Source organism: Hemicordylus capensis, chromosome 15 (assembly GCF_027244095.1).
Source record: "Hemicordylus capensis ecotype Gifberg chromosome 15, rHemCap1.1.pri, whole genome shotgun sequence".
Taxonomy (NCBI): domain Eukaryota; kingdom Metazoa; phylum Chordata; class Lepidosauria; order Squamata; family Cordylidae; genus Hemicordylus; species Hemicordylus capensis.
Genome location: NC_069671.1, coordinates 5,675,747 through 5,696,554, shown reverse-complemented (window position 1 = coordinate 5,696,554; position 20,808 = coordinate 5,675,747). Strand labels below are relative to the sequence as shown.

Sequence of the window (20,808 nt, the reverse complement as noted above, 5' to 3'; positions counted from 1 at the left end):
AATAATTCTTTTTCCAAGTGTCTTAAGTTTTTGTTTTTAAATCTCTGTAAGACTTAACCCCAAAACCCTAATTATTTCAAAATTGAAGCACGCTCTGCTCCTGAAACAAGATACCTGTATGTAAAACTTGAAGGTGTTTCTGCTGAGCTCCCTGCTTTTCAAGCCACAACCGACATTAGCAGGAGTTTGTATTTTAAATTGCTTTGATTAGGGCTACGAGTCTTCCGATTTACAGGGTCATTAGTCTCTGGGCCAACGCAATGATGAATATTTCCCTTAAATGTGACATGTAATCCAGGAACGTTCCTTTCTTTGAGTTATTTCAGAGGCTTAAATAAATTGGGTGGCTGCCCAGGGTGTCGTGCCCTTTGACCTGTGACATCATTAATCAAAATATCTCTCAATTGGTTACAGTCAGACTGAGACCGATTAACTCTTTAGGAACGGGCGCGGAAGCTTTTTGGAGCCAGGGGGAAGAGCCTTGCGTAGTGTTGGATAAAATCACCCACACTCTGAGCACTCTATTACCTTGGGGAAATTGGAATTTATTATGAACGAATGACAAAATAATTGGCGGGGTGGGGGGTGTTGTACGTTGAGCACAAGTGGCATAACACATTCTTGTTTGTTAAAGTGTAGGGGATGCATTGGTTGTCACTTTCTTAAAGATGGAGGGAGGCATCTGGCTCCAAGAAGACTGTTTTTAAGGAGCCTACCCCCAAATTAGACCATGAACAATCATATTAAGGTTGTGAAATACTCAGCATTTTGATGTTCTAGTTCCGTGCAAGAATAACCTTGGGAATGGGGCTGTACCTCAGTGGCAGAGCATCTGCTTTGCACACCGGTGGTCCCAGATTCAATCCCTGGCTGGCAGCATCTCAAGGATGGGAAAGACCTGCAAGCTTGGGAAGTCGCTGCCAGTCAGTGCAGACAATATCGAGCTAAAAGGGCCAGTGGTCTGCCTCAGTGAGACCATTCACACAATTATAAAAAAGAGGGTAGAAAGCAATATACCCAGGGATTCACGGTCAAGTGAACCTGTGGGAATCCCTCCAACACAGCTCGCTCAAATCTGGGTAACCCAGATCTACTTCCCTGCTCTTTACCCAGGTAGGACGAAAAATGAGCACTTCTTCCACCATGTTTTGGTCGTCTGGGTACATGTGCCTTTGGTAGCAGGTCTTGGGAGGCAGCAGCCATGATTGTAATAGAGCACTGTGGCTACAGAGGCTAGCATCTGTGAATGTGCCGCTCTGCAAAGCACACTCTATGATCTTTTGTTTGCAATGCCTTCAGTAGGGCTGGTCCCGCCTCCTGTCCCTTTGTGACCAATCAGGGGACAGTTGATGATGTAATGAGGGTTGCCACTCTACTGGTCGTGCAATGGATGCTGGGATAGTGTTTTTTTAATCCTCGGGGGATCCAACTCCCAGTTTCAGCTATGGAAACTGCTGCTGTCTGGGTGTTGAGTTTGCGGACCCAAACAGAGGTTCTGCTCACCTGTGGCTACCAGGATAGAAGCTCTTTACTGCAGCCCCCCGCCCCATGAGGCAGCTTCCTAGATTCCTAATCTTTCTGATTGTTTCTTCCTACTTGTCAGAGCAGGCTCATGGGTATGATAGTCATTTTGGCCATTCAAAGTGCCAAAGATAAATGGTGGAATTGCGTTTTTTGGAGTTCTGTGCACCGCATGTGTTTACCAGTCCAGTAGATTTGAGTGGAATTGCTGGGAGCCGTACAAACCATTCTGATCATCCGTATCGTGCTGTGTTTCCCATCAGCCCAGCACCGGCTCATCTCCTTTCCTTCTGGCTGGCTACGAGGACGGATCGGTCGTCCTGTGGAATTTGTCGACGGGGGGAAGGCTGAGCCGGCTGGCGTGTCATCAGGAGCCAATCATGGGCCTTGACTTTGACTCGGAGAAGGCCAGAGGGGTCTCGGGCTCGTCTGAGAAGCAGCTCTGCGTCTGGAGCCTCCGTGAGCAGCAGAACCTGGAGGTCAGCACGCTTGCCCACCCCCAGCTGTCTGTTCTGTTTTGCACTAACAGTTTGATAGACTGAAAAAATATTTAGCCACAAAGTGGCATCGCTGCAGAGGCCCGGGCTCATTAATCACGGACTGGTTATGATCTAGGAGAAGCTGGCTGAGGGTGAGGAGACTCCATCCACCTTTGCGATGTTTTCCGTTCTCTTTCTTAAAAACCCACCCTAAATCTTTCTCCAGGCCTCACTAAGGTCTAAGGGCGCTCCGACTGCAGTTTATAAGTACCGAAGCCTTGTTATCCATTACATCAGGGGGCCTTACCTTAGGGCCCCAGGTGTTGTCGGACTACAAATCCCTTCATCCCCAGCCACAAAGGGCTGGAGATGATGGGAGTTGTTGTCCAACAACATCTGAGGACCCAAAGTTGGGAACCCCTGTATATTGCCCTACAGCAATATATGTGCTGATTATTTAATTTGAAGTCTAATTTTCCCATTGACTCTACATACATTCATTCATTCATTCATTCATTCATTTAGAATATTTACACCCCGCCCCTCCAGTATATTACTGCTCAGGGCGGTTCACAATGAAATAGATACAATATACAATAAAAGTAATACAATTAACGAAACTGAGTAATCAAGTTAAAAGTCAGGTTAAACACATTAGAGCCCTATGCAGACATTACGTTGTTCGAGTGAACAGATGCCTGAACACTAGTACATATTTTTGTGTGAGAGTGACTGGACCTATGTTCAAGCTAAAAGTGTACCTGAGTACAAGCCCTCTGAAATGCTGGATACGGACAGAAAGCGTACTGCTGTGTCTGTGTTCAGCATGACCTGTGAATAACTGTACCTGTGTGCATACAGATCTGAATCCGTGTACGCCGTACACTCATTGTACGGGTCTTGAACATCACGTGCGAACCGGCTTAGCTTTCCAAATCTGGCCCTGGTAAAATTAGAACCTCTATCCATTCCCCACTGACAGAGCTGAAATGTGGATTTACAGATCGCTTTTGACTGTGAGCCAGGTCGAGTGATTTTTCTACAGCCGCATGGGCTACATGGCCCAAAGCTGTTGCAGCTACCTTTAGACTTAATTAGCATTTGCATATCATCATTTTCATGAGCCTGGGAGAGATTTGATTGATGTGTGTGTTCTCTCACCTTTCTGCTACGACAACCCTCGAGACAGCTCACAAATCAGTAAAAGGAACCACAACTATCACTCTCTATCATTCCTCTTCCCACACACACTCCAATTCCCTCCCTTGCTTCCCAGTTCACAATGAGTGTAGTGTACCACGATGCTCAGATTTGTGCAAGTTATGATTCACGCAACCTATGCTTTGCCTCCAGACCAGACCTGGGCATCCCCCTCAAACTGGGGGTTGTAGGAAAGTGGTTTGGAGGGGAACAATGGTTTGCATAAACCAGCAATGGTGGATTAACGCATAGGCAAAGGAGGCACTTCCCTACGGCGGCAAATTTTGAGGGGCAGCAAATTTGCCTATGCATTAATCCACCACTTGCACTTGGAGGGCAGGGGAACGTTAAATCTACTTTTAAAACTGCCGCTGTGCAGAGGCAGCGAGAGCGCCTAGTGGGCCCGCCTGCCTCCCAAATCATGGGTCGTCGGGCCATCTTCGTACGTGCAGGTGGCGGGATGTTGGCGGAGATGGCGGTGAGAGCTCCTCCCACAGGCCCACCTGCCTCCCAAATGACAGGTTGGGTTCATGGGCTGCTGTGCACACGCATGTGAGGCCTGAAATGGGCTGAAAATGTTTTAGAAGAAGATTTATCTCCCCCCCCCAGTCCTTTACTTGTAAAGGGGAACCGTTGCTGGGGCGGCAGATCTCATAGCTTAATCCACCCCTGTAAATCAGCAAGGGAGGGAAGATTTTGGATAATGTGAAGTAGGGGTGTGCGTGGACCGTTTGGCACGGTTCGGTCCGAATTCAGACCAAAACGCAGGTGTGAGAACTGGTTCAGTTGAACCATCAGCTGGGCGGGATGGTTCGACGAACCAGCTTGAATCAATTCAAAGCTGTTTGCGATCGAACCACGTGGACCGGCCCGGTTCGTGGCAGTCTGGTTCGTAATCGAGCCGGTTCTGCACATCCCTAATGTGAAGGCAACAGAGAGGAAAAGGAGGGACAGAGCAAGCCGGACCATGGATTGGTTGTTGTATCTGAACTCGGCTGCATTTTGTCCTAACCTTTCCGACTCGATTGTGAATCTGTGAATCATGGAGAGGAGAGCTGGTCTTGTGGTAGCAGGCATGACTTGTCCCCATAGCTAAGCAGGGTCTGCCCTGGTTGCATCTGAATGGGAGACTAGAAGTGTGAGCACTGCAAGATATTCCCCTCAGGGGATGGAGCCACTCTGGGAAGAGCAGAAGCTTCCAAGTTCCCTCCCTGGCAGCATCTCCAAGATAGGTCTGAGAGAGATTCCTGCCTGCAACCTTGGAGAAGCCGCTGCCAGTCTGTGAAGACAATACTGAGCTAGATAGACCAATGGTCTGACTCAGGATATGGCAGTTTCCTATGTTCCTATGAATCGCATTGCAGGGAATTCTTTAATTTTCTGCCACAAGCTAAAAACTGAGTTTTAGCCTTTTTCTGGGGTGGGGTGGGCACCGTTTTTGGTGCTGAGACGTTGCCTGGTTTTGTTTTGTTTTTAGCATTCTGTTATTTAAAACTGTGATAAAAGCCACTCTTTAAAGTGTTATTACTTTTTGGCTTTTATGGTTTGAACATTGCCCTGAGCGCCTCTGGTTGTAATGGCAACTGAAAAGTGTTATAAAATTAAACATAGGCCACATGTTCTATATTACATTTACAACATATATATGTAAACAGCATATTTTTGCCTGGGAGGTCAGGGTTCCTTCTGCACCTCCAGTAAATAGAGCATGTGGCCGTGGCTGGCGTAGTGCACGTTTGCTATATGTCTCATGATGGGGTATCTTCTGGAAGAGAGCTGGTCTTGTGCTAGCAAGCCTGAATTGTCCTCTCTGCTAAGCAAGGTCCACCTTGGTTCCCATTTCTTGGTTCCCATTTCAAAGTGGATAGAGAGAAATTCTTCTCCCTCTCTCATAACACTAGAAACAGGGGTCATCCCATGAAATTGATTGCTGGGAAATCTAGGACCAACAAACGGAAGTACGTTTTCACACAGTGCATAATCCACTTGTGGACTTCTCTGCCACAAGATGTGGTGACAGCCAACGGCCTGGAAGGCTTTAAGAAGGGTTTGGATAACTTCATGGAGGAGAGGTCTATCATCGGCTACTAGTCGGAGGGCTATAGGCCACCTCCAGCCTCAAAGGCAGAATGCCTCTGAGTACCAGTTGCAGGGGAGTAACAGCAGGAGAGAGGGCATGCCCTCAACTCCTGCCTGTGGCTTCCAGTGGCATCTGGTGGGCCACTGTGTGACTGGACTAGATGGGCATTCTTGGGCCTGATCCATCAGGGCTGTTCTTATGTTCATTTGGATGGGAGACGACGTTTGTGTGAGCACTGAAAGATATTCCCCTTAGGGGATGAGGCCAAGGCTCCAAAGAAGAGCATCTACTTTGCATGAGGAGGTCCTTGATTCACTCCCTGGCGGCATCTCCAAGATAAGGCTGGGAGAGACGCCTGCCCCAAACCTTGGAGCAGTTGCTGCCAGTCTGTGTAGACAATACTGAGCCAGATGGACCAAAGGTCTGACTCAGTATATGGCAGCTTCCTGTGTTCTGAACTTGACCATTGTTTCATAACGAAGATGTGTCAGGATCAGGTGGAGTGGCTGATGAGCCATTCTGGGTGCCAGACGGCCGTATGGAGGAGGCCTTGCTCTCTCCACCTTCCCTCCGATTGCGCCTTTAACAACTCCCGAGGAATGGCTGTTCCTTCTCCCCCCTCCACGGAGCTTCTTGGGGGCACCCAGTAACAAGAGGCGAGGGATTTCTAATGAAATGTGGATCTTACTGCACTGCAGCGAAATCTTCGGTGTGCTGCTTTGAACATTCCAGTCCAGAATAGGCAAAGCGGCTTCTTAATATGAAAGAACAGTGTGGACCGTGTTCAGCACAAGCAGCTGCTTCATTCAGACATCTCCCAAGGTCACCTGACAGCAGCAAATGGTAACGAAGGCAGCGTAATTGGTACAGTGACCAGAAACGTGCCAGTGCCAAGAGGTTAAGTCGTACTTAATGAGGGGCAGGGCTGACCGACCTCAGGCTACGATGCCAAAGAGCCACGGGTGGATTGTTTGAAGTAGATGTTTTCTAAAAAGGTGAGGACTCTTTTTCTCTTTCTGCTCCTTAGCATGCTACTTGAGCTATCGGTAAAATGAACTCGTTGCCTTTTGAGTCCAAGTTAAGTTCTGTGCATGCTTTTAAAGGAATGCCACAGAGATCAAGTGGACTCAGGGTGAATTCAGAGATTGAGAAACGGCACGTGCAGATGGAGGTTTGCATATTTAAACACTCCCCCATGCGAAAAACTTTCTGCAGCCTCTTCAGACATAACATCAAACTTTGGTTTGGCATCGCGAGAACAAAGCCCTGAGGAGCCTTGGTCACAGATGGTCCCTCCTCCCCTTCCAGTCCTTGTTTGCTGCAAACCATTGTTTACTATTCCATCCAGACCGGCAAACGTTGGTTTGCACTTGCCTGTAGGCCAGAGTTACAAGCGAACACATAGATAGATTCTCTCCAGGATGATCTGTCCAAGTTGGCCTTTCAGGTCCCTCAGTGGTGCATTCATTGCTGTCATAATCAAGTCCATCCACCTTGCTGCTGGTTGTCCTCTTCTTCTCTTGCCTTCAACTTTCCCCCAGCATTATGGACTTCTCAAGGGAGCTGGGTTTTCACATCATGTGTCCGAAGTAGGATAGTTTGAGCCTGGTCATTTGTGCCTGGAGTGAAAATTCTAAATTGAATACAATCCAATAAAGTTGGAAAGACCTAAAGTTAGTGTGAAGCGGGCCTGTGTATGCTTTCCCCTGTGTGTTAGGTTAGACCCCAAGTTCCTCCTGGGTTTGGAAAACCTAAAGACTTCTGCAGTAACTCATGAAGCCGTGTTCAGTATCCCATGTGATATGACTGGTGTCGCTCATTGTGTGTTAATGTGGAATGGATTTGTGAGCTTTCGAATAATAGTGTGCCTTGGAGCAATCTCTGCATGCTTTTCTTCTACAACTTTGGTTGAGGGCCACTCCCCACCCCGAAACGCCCCCCCCCCACGCAAATGCTCCCTCTCCATTGTGGTCTTTCCAACAAAAGCACTAAATATTAAGTTGTTCTCCTCCACCCTCTCCCATTTTGGATTAATAATCCAAACCAGATGGGGCTTTTCCTTGACATTCCCCGTTCCTGAGGTAATGATGGTGTTTGAAAAGCCACTCAATGGCACGTTATTTTTACTCCGAAGAGTTTCGGCTGCGCCGCTCGGTGACCAGCGGTCCGAAGACGTGACGCAAGAGCGGCACGGCGGCGCTGTTTGGGGTGGCACCGTTCCAGTGTGCAAGTGAAGAGATGGTGACTCCAACCTAGCCCCAAAAGGTCACTGGAGCCTTTTTCAGGCACTTCCAGGCCTGCCGTAGACACTGCCTGTGCCAGCGAGCAAAGCAACCAGTTCGGCCAAGATGATGTCATTAAAGGCTCCTGGTTTTTGCAGGCAGGAATCAAGGAGGTTTCCTCAGGTGGCCAAGCACCATAGTTTTGCCCTGACGCTTTTTTAATTCAGTTTTAACCACTGCAGCCACCTTCCAGTGCACTCAAGACTTCCCCCAGCAAATGCTGGCTTCCCAGCAACAAACAAGAGGAAGAATCAACAGGCCATGACGACGGCACCTCTTAAATTCTCGCCCCATGCTGTTTGAGAGCACTGCAGCTTCTGCCTGTGTGGGTCTTTCTTTCATAAGGGTTTTAGAAATCTAAATATTTCCAGGTGAATTAAAAACAACAACAATCTGGAAATACTAAAAAAATAGAGGTCATTCACACAATCAAAAACTGTGTTCTATCCAGGTTTGGGAGCTCTGTGTGCTCCCAATTTTTGGTTGTGTGGAAGCAAGGTAAGGGGAAAACCTGGGTAGAAGTGAATGTGCGGAAGCAAGGTAGGAGGAGAACCTGGGTATGAGTTATTGTGCGGAAGCAAGGGAAGGTAACCTGGGAAGCTCTTCCTCTTACCTTGCTTCCACATAATGAGCCGGGTCTCACGATCAGTCTCACGATCAGTGAGACCCGGTTTGGAAGGGTGAGCAGGCTAATCATACATTTATTTTTATTAGATCTTTTTAAGCCTGCTTTTTCCTGCAGGCTCAGGGCAAGTAGCAATTATAAGCCAAACAGACAGGCAAACGCAGAAGGTGCTCCCACACGTTAAGACAGATTATTCATTCCCTCAAAGTCCAATCGTATCCTTCATTTTTGTAATGCGTTTGCCTGTCAGGCTGGACGTGATTCTTGCAGTCTAACTGATTAGATGACTTTCCCATCTGTGCAGCGAGAAGGAGACCTCAGGGAAGTGAAGGGAAATGCACAAACTGCCCCACAAAGTGACCCAACAGAGGTATACCCAGGCTGACGTTGTATCCTACAGTTGATTTGACACTGGCATCCAAGGCCACCCTGATTGTGAGGTGGATTTCGCTGGAAATGTTTTGGAAGGGGTGTAAAGAACACCTAACCGGCTTTTAGTGCAGTTCTGTTGTGTTGCTGTCTTTGGGAGTTTGTCTTACTATAGGCAGTTGTCACACTGGTGCTGTATTTTTGCTGAGTTTTATTGTTTTTGTCATAGCTGTTGATATGTTTCAGAACGAAATGCAAAGTGCTAGTTATTACCTATAAACGCCCTTAATGACTTGGGTCCAGGGTACTTAAGAGAGCGCCTTCTCCATCGTGAACCCTGTCCCTATTATGATTATCGGGAGAGATCCAGTTACAGTTGCCGCCAACCCATTTGGTGACAACTCAGGACCGGGCCTTCTCTGTAGCTGCCCCAGGGCTTTGGAATGCACTCCCTGCTGAAATAAGAGTATCTCCTTCTCTTGTTTGTTTTTAGGAGGACCCTGAAGACGTACCTGAATTAACTGAAATTTAAATTTTATTGTGTTTTTATCTATTGTGATTTTATCTGTTTTTTGAATCTTAAATGTTTTATATTTTATATTATGTCTTAATTTGCACACTGCCTAGAGATTTCTATATCAGGCGGTGTAGAAATGCAATAAAATAAATAAATAAGCATATTAAAATGTGTTTTTGTGGCACCCTAGCTTGAGTGCAGGCGAGGCGGCTTATAAATGATTTTTGAGAAATCTATGAATATAATTATTCAGCTCCTCCTCTCCCACCACACATACAACATTAATTTTGTTTCCTTTTGATATGATGTTGCCTGTGTCCAGAAAGTTCTACTATATGAAAGAAAAAGGGAGGAACTGTGAAAAAAGGAGAAAGATCAAAGGTGTTTGATTAGCACCAGTACCAACACGAACACCTTTCTCCCTAGTTCCTCTCTTTTTCTTGCACATAGTAGAACTTCCTGGCCAGTGGATGTGGGGTATGCTTTTCCCCTCACATATGCCTCGGTACATTGGTACAAGATGGTATTAAATGTATCGGGAATGTTTCTGCTCTAGTTTTTCACATTGCCTTTGACTGCAAGATGCAGAGTCCTCCAGTTACCGGTTTTCAGCATTTCCTTCCCTTTTCTTCCTCAGCTCCAACAAACCTACAACCTCACCAATCCTGGGATCGCTGAGGTGACCCTCCGGCAAGACAAGAAGATCTTGGCGACCGCTGGCTGGGATCACCGCATCCGGCTCTTTGGTTGGAAGAAGTTCAAGCCTTTAGCCGTACTGGACTACCACAAAGCAACAATCCACTGTGTGGCCTTTTCGGATCACACTCAACCCAGCAAAAGGCTAATGGCAGCTGCCTCTAAAGATCACCGCATCAGTGTCTGGTCAATATATAATCAGACATGAAAAGGGAGTTGGACTCAAAGAAGAAAAACTAGCCCAAGTTTGCAGTTTAGGGTTGAAACATTGTAGGGCCATGGTGAGGGTTATCAGCAGCGGTTACTTGGATGATTGTAGCACCTGTTGATTGTCAGAAATGTTGAATTACAATCTCCAGAGAGATTACAAGATTGGAGAAGGCAACTGAACCAGTGGACTGGATTGGAATCTTTGTTACAGACATTAACCAGACAGAAATATAACACAATGAGGCTATTCACAAACATGTGCAAACCTGGGCTAAGGAAGCCCAGCCCCGTTTTGCACACGCGTGTGAATTGCTGAGATCAGGCCCGATCTCGGTGGCAAACCCACCTATGGAGCCTCCCTTCTAAACGGTGCTCATTTGGGTGGGTGATCTGCCCGCCCACGGACGGCAGGACGATCGTCTATGGGGAGGAAAGCACTTTTGGGTGTCCTCCCCGCAAAATGGGTAGCCCTTTCTCAATGCGTGTGAGAAAGAGTTCAGTAAGTAATAACATACCACAATCATGATTTTACCTGTCCCTTCTTACAGAACACAGTTCCAAATATCACAATATAATAATACAACTGCCATTCATGATTTTACCAATTGTTCCCTTACACAACTTGTGATGTAACATATTTTTACCACCATGACATAAACATTAATATTACTGTGAGACAAAATTGGAGACACATAAAAGGCCGATGGCCTACCTGGAAATGTAGACAAGGTCGACAACAAAAGTACCGACTGAATATCCCTATAAAACAAGCAGTGGAACAACAAGTGATCGATAGTCTCAACCTCTCTTGACTGACACGGGCATATCCGTTGAAGTGGACTCAGAAATGGATACAGGACTATATTGTTCCTTTCAAAAATGGCAACGGTTTGATTTTTTGGAATTTGAATTGTGGGTGGGAGGCTAAATTTGTTTTCTTTGTACTTTTATTTTCTCGTTGGTATTTTTGATACATCAAATAACAAAAATGAAAATGTTGAATGGAGGGGAAGCAACATATAAGCTGTAGCTTGCTTGATGAAAGAAACCATAAAGGGCAGTTTGTGGCTTGATTTTTTTTTTGCCCCAGAGCTGCTGCTGCTGTCAGGCATTTATTTCCCTCATACATGGTCTAAGGCAGGGGTAGGCAACCTTGGTTCTCCCGCTGTTGCTCAACTACAACTCCCATTATCCCCAGGCACAATGAATGCCAGCGTGGTGTAAGGGTTAGAGTGCTGGACTAGGACCAGGGAGACCTGAGTTCAAATCGCCATTCAGCCATGAGATTAGCTGGGTGACTCTGGGCCAGTCACTTCTCTCTCAGCCTAACCTACTTCACAGGGTTGTTGTGAAAGAGAAACTCAATTATGTAGTACACGGCTCTGGGCTTCTTGGAGGAAGAGCAGGATATAAATGTAATAATAATAATAATAATGATAATAATAATAACAACTGGCGAGTCAAGGTTGCCTTCCCCTGGTGTAAGGGGTTAATCTCCCTCAGAGATGGTCTCCCACTCTGATGGAGAAAACTACTGCAGGTATGCCTTGAAGTGGGAAATCAAGCTTTCTAGAAATATATAAATGCAAACTTGTTCTGTTGTTCTGAATTGGCAACATTAAACCCCCGCTGGGGTGTGTTTCCTTTGTGATTTTTATCTTTCTTTTTTTTGCCCCTCCCTGTACAATCAAATTAGGGCCGTCTTTAATTTGTTCACACTCCTGTCAGTTTTCAGCTCAAATCAGCAGCCAAGAATGTGGCAAGGGACGGCCTCTGGCATTTGTGAATTTCATTGTCTCTTGTCACCTCAAGCTTTGCAATTAATCAAGAGGAAGGGCGAAAGGAAAAAATTGGAGGGGGGGGGACGACTTTTGCCTTAGCTACAGTCTCTGCTTGTAAAGCTGCATTTGAGCTGCTTCAGAACTGCTGTTAAATTTTTCTCCCCATAGACCAACTAGCGTGAGGATTTAACTCAACGATCCAATTAATGCTTTTCTCCTTGGAGATTTTGCCATACTTTTTCAGTGTGGAGAATCAGACGTGGGGTATATAATTCCCCCTGGCATCCATGGTAACAGCAGGAAAGGTTCCTGATGTGTCTGAACCTGGGCAGTCTACCCTTTAAAGGACTGTTTTTACGGCTTAATTATATGTCTTTTAAGCAATGCCTGTACTAACAGCATGATCCTGTGCATATTTACTTAGATGTAAGCCCCGTTGAGTTAAATGGTGTTTTGCTCTCATGATAGCAATAGCAATAGCACTTTATATACCGCTCTATAGCCGGAGCTCTCTAAGCGGTTTACAATGATTTTTAGCATATTGCCCCCAACATTCTGGGTACTCATTTTACCGACCTCGGAAGGATGGAAGGCTGAGTCAACCTTGAGCCCCTGATCAGGATCGAACTTGTAACCTTCTGGTTACAGGGCGGCAGTTTTACCACTGCGCCACCAGGGGCTATGATGGTGTGTACAGGATCGCAATCTGAATTTCAATACATTTACATGGCTACCACCACCTCTTTATCAGTGCCTTTTTGAAATCTCGAATGTGGTTTGAGATGACAACAATATAATAAACAAATCTCTTCTTTTATCATCATCATCATCATCATCATCATCATCATTATTATTATTATTAATAATAATAAATATTGCAAAATATTGCAAAAGAAGTTCTCAAAGCAGTTTCTGTAGAAAAATAAATATGCATCAATAAGATGGTCCTCTGTCCCAAAAGTGATTGATTGATTAAGTGCCATCAAGTCGGTGTTTACTCTTAGCAACCACATGGATTGATTCTCTCCAGGATGATCTGTCTTCCACTTGGCCTTTGAGGTCTCTCCATGGTGCATTCATTGCTGTCATCATCGAGTCCATCCACCTTGCTGCTGGTCGTCTTCTTCTTCTCTTTCCTTCCACTTTCCCCAGCATTATGGACTTCTCAAGGGAGCTGGGTCTTCGCATTATGTGTCCAAAGTAGGACAGTTTGAGCCTGGTCATTTGTGCCTCGAGTGAAAATTCCGGATTGATTTGGTCTATGATCCATTTGTTTGTTTCCCTGGCTGTCCATGGTCTCCTCAAAAGTCTTCTCTAGCATCAAAGTTCAATCAATACTTTTTCTATCTTGCTTCTTCAAAGTCCAGCTTTCGCATCCATTCAGTGTCATGGGAAAAACTATTGTCTCCAAAGGTAAAGGGTAAAGTGTGCCGTCAAGTGGATTTTGACTCCTGGCGCCCACAGAGCCCTGTGGTTGTCTTTGGTAGAATACAGGAGGGGTTGACCATTGCCGCCTTCCGCGCAGTATGAGATGATGCCTTTCAGCATCCTCCTATATCGCTGCTGCCCAATAGAGGTGTTTCCCGGGGAATCGAACCGGCAACCTTCTGCTTGTTAGTCAAGCATTTCCCCACTGAGCCACATAAGTTGTTGTCTCCAAAGAACTCACATCTAAAAAGGAACACAAGGAAGACAACAGCAACAGCCACTGGAAAGATGCTGTGCTGGGGTTGGAGACAGATAGTTGCTTTCCCCCCTGCTAAATACAGGAACATAGGAAGCTGCCTTATACTGAGTCAGACTCTTGGTCCATCTAGCTCAGTATTGTCTACCCAGACTGGCAGCGGCTTCTCTCAGGCAGGAGTCTCTCCCAGCCCTGCCTGGAGGAGATGCCAGGGAGTAAACCTGGAACCTGCATGCAAGCAGGCAGGTGCTCTTCCATTGGGCTATGGCCCCACCCGCATTACAAGAGTCCTTCAGCCCTACCTGGAGATGCTGCCAAGGATTGAACCTTCTGCACACAAGCAGATGTTCTACCACTGAAGTATGGCCCCATCAGGGAATGCCCCTTGAAAAGATGCCTCTTTGCTCAGGAGGTGTTTCCAACTTTCTTTTCCATCCCTTAGTGCAGAGCTTGACAAATCCCAGGCGCCAGGGAGCCCTGGTGCCTAGAAATTTAACTCTGGCACCTAGACTAGGCTATTCAGAGGCCGAGTTATTTAATAAAGTCTGTATTTGTCCCAGGTAGCTCTGTTTCTTTTCTAAGTGTGTCAATTTGCAAAGGCGGATCAAAATAAGTCCACTTACTTCCCTGTTCCTCAGTGTCTGTCACTAAGTTTGGGAAATGTTCTCAAGTGCCCCTAGTCTGGCTCCCAAATGGCTGGCTCCTAGATCCAAATAAAAGCTGTCAAGGCCTGCCTTAGTGTAGAATATGTCTCAGCTTAAAACCGGATCCTTAATTCTCAGAAGCATCCTCAATTAAAACTGACCCGCATTCTATTAATTGATTCATCTGCCACAGCATCCAGTTCAAGCTTACTGCCTTCATATTCTCTTCGGTGTAGGTATTACCAAAAGCCCTTCATAATTTAACCCTCGCCCGGCACAGCTAAAGTCATGGCTCGTTACCTGAAATGGTTCTGGAATGAAGGTGATGACAGTTAAATTAGGGCCCCAGGACGCTTTCCCAACCAGTGAAAGGCTGTGGTCCTGCCATTAGGGAAGAGGAGAAAGCAACTGGCATTCCTAAATTAATTGAAATAAATCTTGAACGCTCGCATTTGTCCACCAATTACATGGGAAATTTATCAAAGCCGAAAGGGACACTGCTCTCTGACCCCCAGACGTTTCCTGCAAATGAATCAATTAGTTCCAAAGTCTGTCCGTCCTCTTTGCTGGTGGGAAGTTCCTATTTGAGGTCCCCGAGCAATCGGGCGACTATGAACTTGCATTCGGAGCGAAGAGTTGTGAAAGGAGTGAGAGCCAAGGGGCATTCCAGTGGAGGAATAACCCCAAAGGGCCAATCCGCCCACCCCAATTTCTCCAGATTCTGAAATTAAATCATTTATCTCAGCACTGCGCAACTCTGTCGAGCTTTTGCAAAAGTTGGTTCTCTTTATTGAAATGCTGTGTATAGCACCTTTCTGGAATCTGAGGCAGTGACTGATACGAGAATGAAACCTAAATAATGATTAATAATGGTTTTACGTTCTTTTTACAGATTTTGATTTTAATAGTTAATGATTTTAGTTTTCTTTTAATGTAAACAGCCCTGAGCCATTTTTGGAAGGGTGGTATAGAAATCAATCAATCAACCAACCAACCAATCTAATTAATTAATTAAAGCAGTGCTCCCCCAAGCTATGACTGTGCACCAGTGGGGCAGCTCCCAACTGGCACACACATGACCTCCGCGCATGCACGGTGACCATTTGCGTGGTCAGCAACCGCGCAATTTATATAAAAGTTGAGAAAGACTGTACGTGATGTAGCACAGCTCCATGATCTTCTTGCACATGCACGGTGTTAGGATGTCAGCCAACGATGTTTCAAGATGCAGGGGGCATGATGGCTCTAATAACTTGAGGAGGAGGAGGAGGGTGAGGGTGCGATTACTATACAAGTTGATTTCTATACAAGTACTTGATACAGAACAGTTCCATGATCTTCCAACACAAGTGCAATTTTGCTTCTTACGCATGCGCGGTGTTAGGATGTTGGCCAGCTCTGTTTCAAGATGCAGGGGGCATGACATATCTAATAACTTGAGGAGGATGCGATTTCTATACAAGTTGGGAAAGACTGTACTCGATACAGAACAGTTCCATGATCTTCCAGCATAAGTGCAATTTTGCTTCTTGCGCATGCACGATGTTAGGATGTTGGCCAGTGATATTTCAAGATGCAGGGGGCATGACATATCTAATAACTTGAGGAGGATGCGATTTCTATACAAGTTGGGAAAGGCTGTACTTGATACAGCACAGTTCCTTGATCTTCCAGCATAAGTGCAATTTTGCTTCTTGCGCATGCACGGTGTTAGGATGTTGGCCAGTGATGTTTCAAGATGCAGGGGTTATGGCATATCTAATAACTTATAGGGAGGGGGGCGCTTTCTATAAAAGTTGAGCCTCGCTAGGCTTGTCTGATACCGAACAGATCTGCTCTTTTTTCCCACAGAGCTGAGCTCTACAGCACAGCTGGAATAAAGCAGCACACAGCCAGAACATGGCCAGATATATTTCACACCATTAATCACATGGGGGAACCCTTCACAGTCCAGGCATTAGGTTGCTACAATCTTAACTGTGGGCTTTTCGTACATTAAAGTGCCACAGGCTTCTTGATGAATGGCACCGGGAAGGAATCGACCCCAAACAGCCGAGAGCCAAGAAGGAAACCCCACGCAGGCATGTCGATTCGGTGAACGGGGCTCATTTCTTAGGGTTTGCTGCAAATTGTAAGAGAGAGTCAAATATCTCAAGCTCAGGAAGCTGAGTATGTTAAAACAGAAGTGCCCGTTCACCCCAAGTGGTAGGCATGTTGGATGCATCTCCACCACACATCATAATTTTTTTATTTTTACATTTATATCCCGCTCTTCCTCCCAGAGCCCAGTATGTGATTATGTCTATCCTCACAACAACCCTGTGAGGTAGGTTAGGCTGAGAGAGACGTGACTGGCCCAGAGTCACCCAGCGAGTTTCATGGCTGAATGGGGATTTGAACTAGGATCTCATGGGTCCTAGTCCAATAATTCAAATGAAAACTACAAATGTTGGTCTCATCTACTGGGGCAAGGCCGTACCGCAGCCGAGGAGCAATGAGACTAATTATTAGATCCTCCAGGTCTGTTGGCCCATTTGACTCACAAGGAAAACAATCAGAAACATCACTAAGTTGTGTGCCCAAGAACACACATGCACACATCGTGCACATGACCATGAAAGGGGAAGGGAGGGAGAGTGTTGTTGGGGGTGAGGGGAGGAAGGGACGAACCTATCTTCCTCCCAGATGATCGATGATCTCCTCTCCGACACGCCAGAGCGTGCCCACCTGATCCGCACTTCTCCGAGCCACATGGATCGCTGGAGGCTGGGGAAACGAGTATCGGCCTCCAGGAATTCCAAAATGTACTGCATGAGCAGCGCAGTGCACTGGGGAATTCCCCCGTGAGTCGGGCGCTGTAGGTACCCGATTCTGTGAGTGCTCGGACTGCGTGCATGACGGATCTAATAACTTTACGAAGGGGTTGCGATTTCTGTAAAGGCTTGTCTGATTCATCCTAGGCTTGTCTGATTCTCAGTGATGCACAGAGCTGAGTTCCAGCGATCCACACATGACCCCGTACCTGGGGCAAAGGCTGTGCTTGCACCCTTTAACGCAGGTTAAAGCCTGGGTATAAAACATGGGCTTTATGGGGCAGGCAGCACCAAACCCAGGCCTAGGCTTGGCTACTCGTGGGAACAGCCTCGGAGTTTATTTTTCTCGCCAAAGATCTCAGGAACAGAAGACTGCAGAACAGATGCGATTGCTTTTTGAGCTAGCCCAAAATGACCAGGACTCAGGAACGCAGGCTAAGAACTGGCAGCCGCAGATGAGAGTGAAATGGATAGTTTTCCTTCATTTTATTTCCTTCACTAGGGACGTGTGGTGGGCAAGCACCAAAGAATCACGATTGGCTGCAACACCTATGTAAGAATCCCAGCACTCCCAATGGTCCATCTATTCCCGCCTCCTGTTTCCATCAGTAGCCCACCAGATTCTTCCAGAAAGCCTTCATGACGCCAATAGCCCTCTCCTGCTATTGCCTGCCACCAGCCACTGGCATTTCAAGGTATATTGCTTAAGAAAGTGGAGGTTCCATCGTGGCTAATTGCCATTGATAGCCACCCTCCATGAATTTGCCTAATGCCCTTTGGGACGGGATATGCCCACCACATTATCAGACACAGTTTTCCCATTCAGCTGTCACTGGGATTTCACCAGAATACAATTGGTGAAGGAGAGCTGGTCTTGTGGTAGCAAGCATGACTTGTCCCCTTAGCTAAGCAGGGTCTGCCCTGGTTGCATAGGAAAGGGAGACTAGAAGTGTGAGCACTGGAAGAGAGATTCCCTTTAGGGGATGGAGCCACTCTGTGAAGAGCATGTAGGTTCCAAGTTCCCTCCCTGGCAGCATCTCCAAGATCTAAGAGAGATTCCTGCCTGCAACCTTGGAGAAGCTGCTGCCAGTCTGTGAAGACAATACTGAGCAAGCTAGACCAATGGTCTGACTCAGTATATGGCAGCTTCCTATGTTCATATGAGTAACAAACGTCTCTGAGTCCTGATGTACAGCCTCATTCAGAGGTTATTAATGGAGGTCCCCAAGACATCATTGTGTACAGAGTCAGACCAGGGTTGCAAATGGTTATTTCCTAAGCCTGTTCTGGAGAAGCCAGGAATTGAACCGGGGACCTTCTGCATGCAAAGCAGATACTCTGCCTCTGAGCCAGCTTAGGTGAAGGGGTGGAGCAAGTTGGCTTGAGGCAGATATGCTGGGGGGAAAGGTGTCTCCTGCATGCTGTTTTCTTGATCCAAAACCACCCTTCCGAAAGCTGCTGGTAATACCTCCCTTGGGCGGGTTTGTGGGGGAAGGCACTAACCAGAGATGTGTCTTTTCTTTTTGCCAGAGGGCTAATAGCAGCTTTGGCAAAGGTATTATTTTGTTCAGGGAAACTGTACAGGAGAAAGAGTTAACCATTTCCTTCCACCACGCCACTAGTCTGAGCCAATTCCCCCTGCACCCACAGCTGCTTTAAAGGAGAATTCAGAAGACCACCAAATCATGTGTACATCAGATCACGTGTACCTCATGCTTAATCCGACTCTGTTCATAAACAGCTTTCGTCTCTCCTCTTTCAATTTCCTATCTAATGTCTCCATAGTCCAGATGCTTGACTTGATAGGCCTTCTTTGGACTGATCCAGTAGGGTTCATTTTAGTTCTGGGCAGGAATTAATGTGATGACGGCATATCACTTTGGGCACAAAAATACTGTATTTGCTTGAAGAGAAGATGACTCTGAATTTAAGATGGCCCCCTTAAAAATAGAAGGTTAAATACAGGTATTTCAGCCACCTAATGGCGCAGCGGGGAAATAACTTGCCTAGGGAGCAAGAGGTTGCTGGTTCGAATCCCCACTGGTATATTTCCCAGAATACTGGAACACTCCTATATCGGGCAGTAGTGATGTAGGAAGGTGCTGAAAGGCATCATCTCATACTGCGCGGGAGATGGCAATGGGAAACCCCTCCTGTATTCTACCAAAGACAACCACAGGGCTCTGTAGTCGCCAGGAGTCAATACTGACTCGACGGCACAACTTTACCTTTAACTTTTCAGGTATTTACCCCAAAGGAAGAGGACTCTGGATTTAAGATGACCACCCCCCATTTCAACAGCAAGGAAAAAACCTAGTCTTGGATTCAGGTGAATACAGGCATGTGTTCATAGAATCAGTCACAGCAACTCCTTTATTCTATCTATCTATTTGATATATTTGTATACCACCCAAAACATCCCTGGGCGGATTGCAACAAAAAATGACGATGAAAAAGTTAAAACACGAGTTGAAACCGATAAACGAGAGACCAATTAAAACATTGGTTAAATTAAATGACAGCAAAAAGTTAAAACAACCATTAAAAATTTTAAAACAATATTTTAAAACAATTTAATATTTTAGAACCACGTTAACACTATTAAAACAGTGTGTGGTGTAAAGCCTGGTTGAACAGATGTGTCTTTAAATTTTTTAAAAAAAATTGTCAGAGATAAGGAGGCTCTTATTCCAGCAGGGAGCACGTTCCAAAGCTTTGGGGCAGCAGCAGAGAAGGCCCGTCCCCAAGTAGCCCCCAGACGAGCCGGTGGCAACCACAGACGGACCTCTCCTGATGATCTCAATGGGCGGTGGGGTTCATGACGAAGAAGACGTCCTCTTCAATACCCAGGGTCCAAGCTGTTTAGGGCTTTATAGGTTATAACCAAAACCTTGTACTTTGCCCGGAAACCTATCGGCAGCTAGTGAGAAGCTAAGAAGAAAGTTCCCACCCAGGTCTGGAAAAATGCTTCTGTGGCAACATACGCCCATTGCCAGTGGGTTACATTGTGGTAAGCAACAGTCAGGAGTGCTTAGGAGAAACAAATTAGGCTTTCCTCCGATGAGGAAGACTTTTTGTGGTTTAGAGTTGAAACCGCGCGGTGTTGTTACAAATGAGGGCAGGTGTGGTGGGCCAAATCGGTTGCACTTACATGCCCAGCACAGATCCAACGCCCGGCATCACTGGTGATGTTCAGACCAGCTTTGGCGCCATCCCTTCATGTCTGCTCAGATCATCTCCACCTGGAACGCAAGCAACCCCCGGGGATCTCTTCTCTGGGACAACCGCCAGGCTGGGGAAACTGTCTTTGCTGGGTGGTTGTTAAAATGCACAGGATAGGCCATGATTCACTCGGAGCAGGTTGGCAGCTGGCAGCCGAGGACCAAATTCCGGCCCCCTCCTTGAAGGGTGCTGCCTGCCCTTCCCATTTTGCCTAGCTGGAACTCTCTTCTTGTCTCATTTTGCCTCATCGGGGTAGAGCCCCTAAAATTGCACACATAAGTTCCCAGGTTCAGTTCCTGGCATTTCCAGGTAGGTCTGGGAAAGACCTTCTCTGAAATCCTGGAGAGCCACCCACAGTTAGTAGAGAGAGGACTGAGCTGGGTGGACCAAGGATCTGGGGAAGGACCATCGCTCAGTAGAAGAGCATCTGCTTGGCATGCAGAAGGCCCCAGGTTCCATTCTGGGCATCTCCAGATAGAGCTGGGAAGGACCCGTGTCTTGAAGATCGGGCCATAGCTCTGTGATAGAACATCTGCTTTGCATACAGAATGTCTCAGTTTCAATCCCCGGCATCTCCAGGTAGCATCCTATGTTCCTATCTTGCCTCCTATTCTTCTGCACAGACATGCCTTCCTCATCCTCTGCTCTCCACAAGTTTGAGGGTGATGGAGAGAGAGGGGGAAAG

General features: G+C 46.5%; 1 protein-coding gene across 10 annotated transcripts in view; it reads left to right on the top strand.

The window, feature by feature from the left end:
* Positions 1 to 11,627, top strand: part of GNB1L (G protein subunit beta 1 like) — a 66,183-nt gene extending 54,556 nt beyond the window's left edge. For 9 of the 10 annotated variants that reach the window (XM_053279369.1, XM_053279371.1, XM_053279375.1 and 6 more), the window contains 2 exons: positions 1,785 to 2,000; positions 9,711 to 11,627. In XM_053279369.1, coding sequence (XP_053135344.1) covers positions 1,785 to 2,000; positions 9,711 to 9,977 — 483 coding nt within the window. In that variant the 3' untranslated portion in view covers positions 9,978 to 11,627. The remainder of the gene's footprint in view (positions 1 to 1,784; positions 2,001 to 9,710) is intronic. The other variant, XM_053279379.1, reaches the window with a different exon arrangement.
* Positions 11,628 to 20,808: the final 9,181 nt, after the last annotated feature.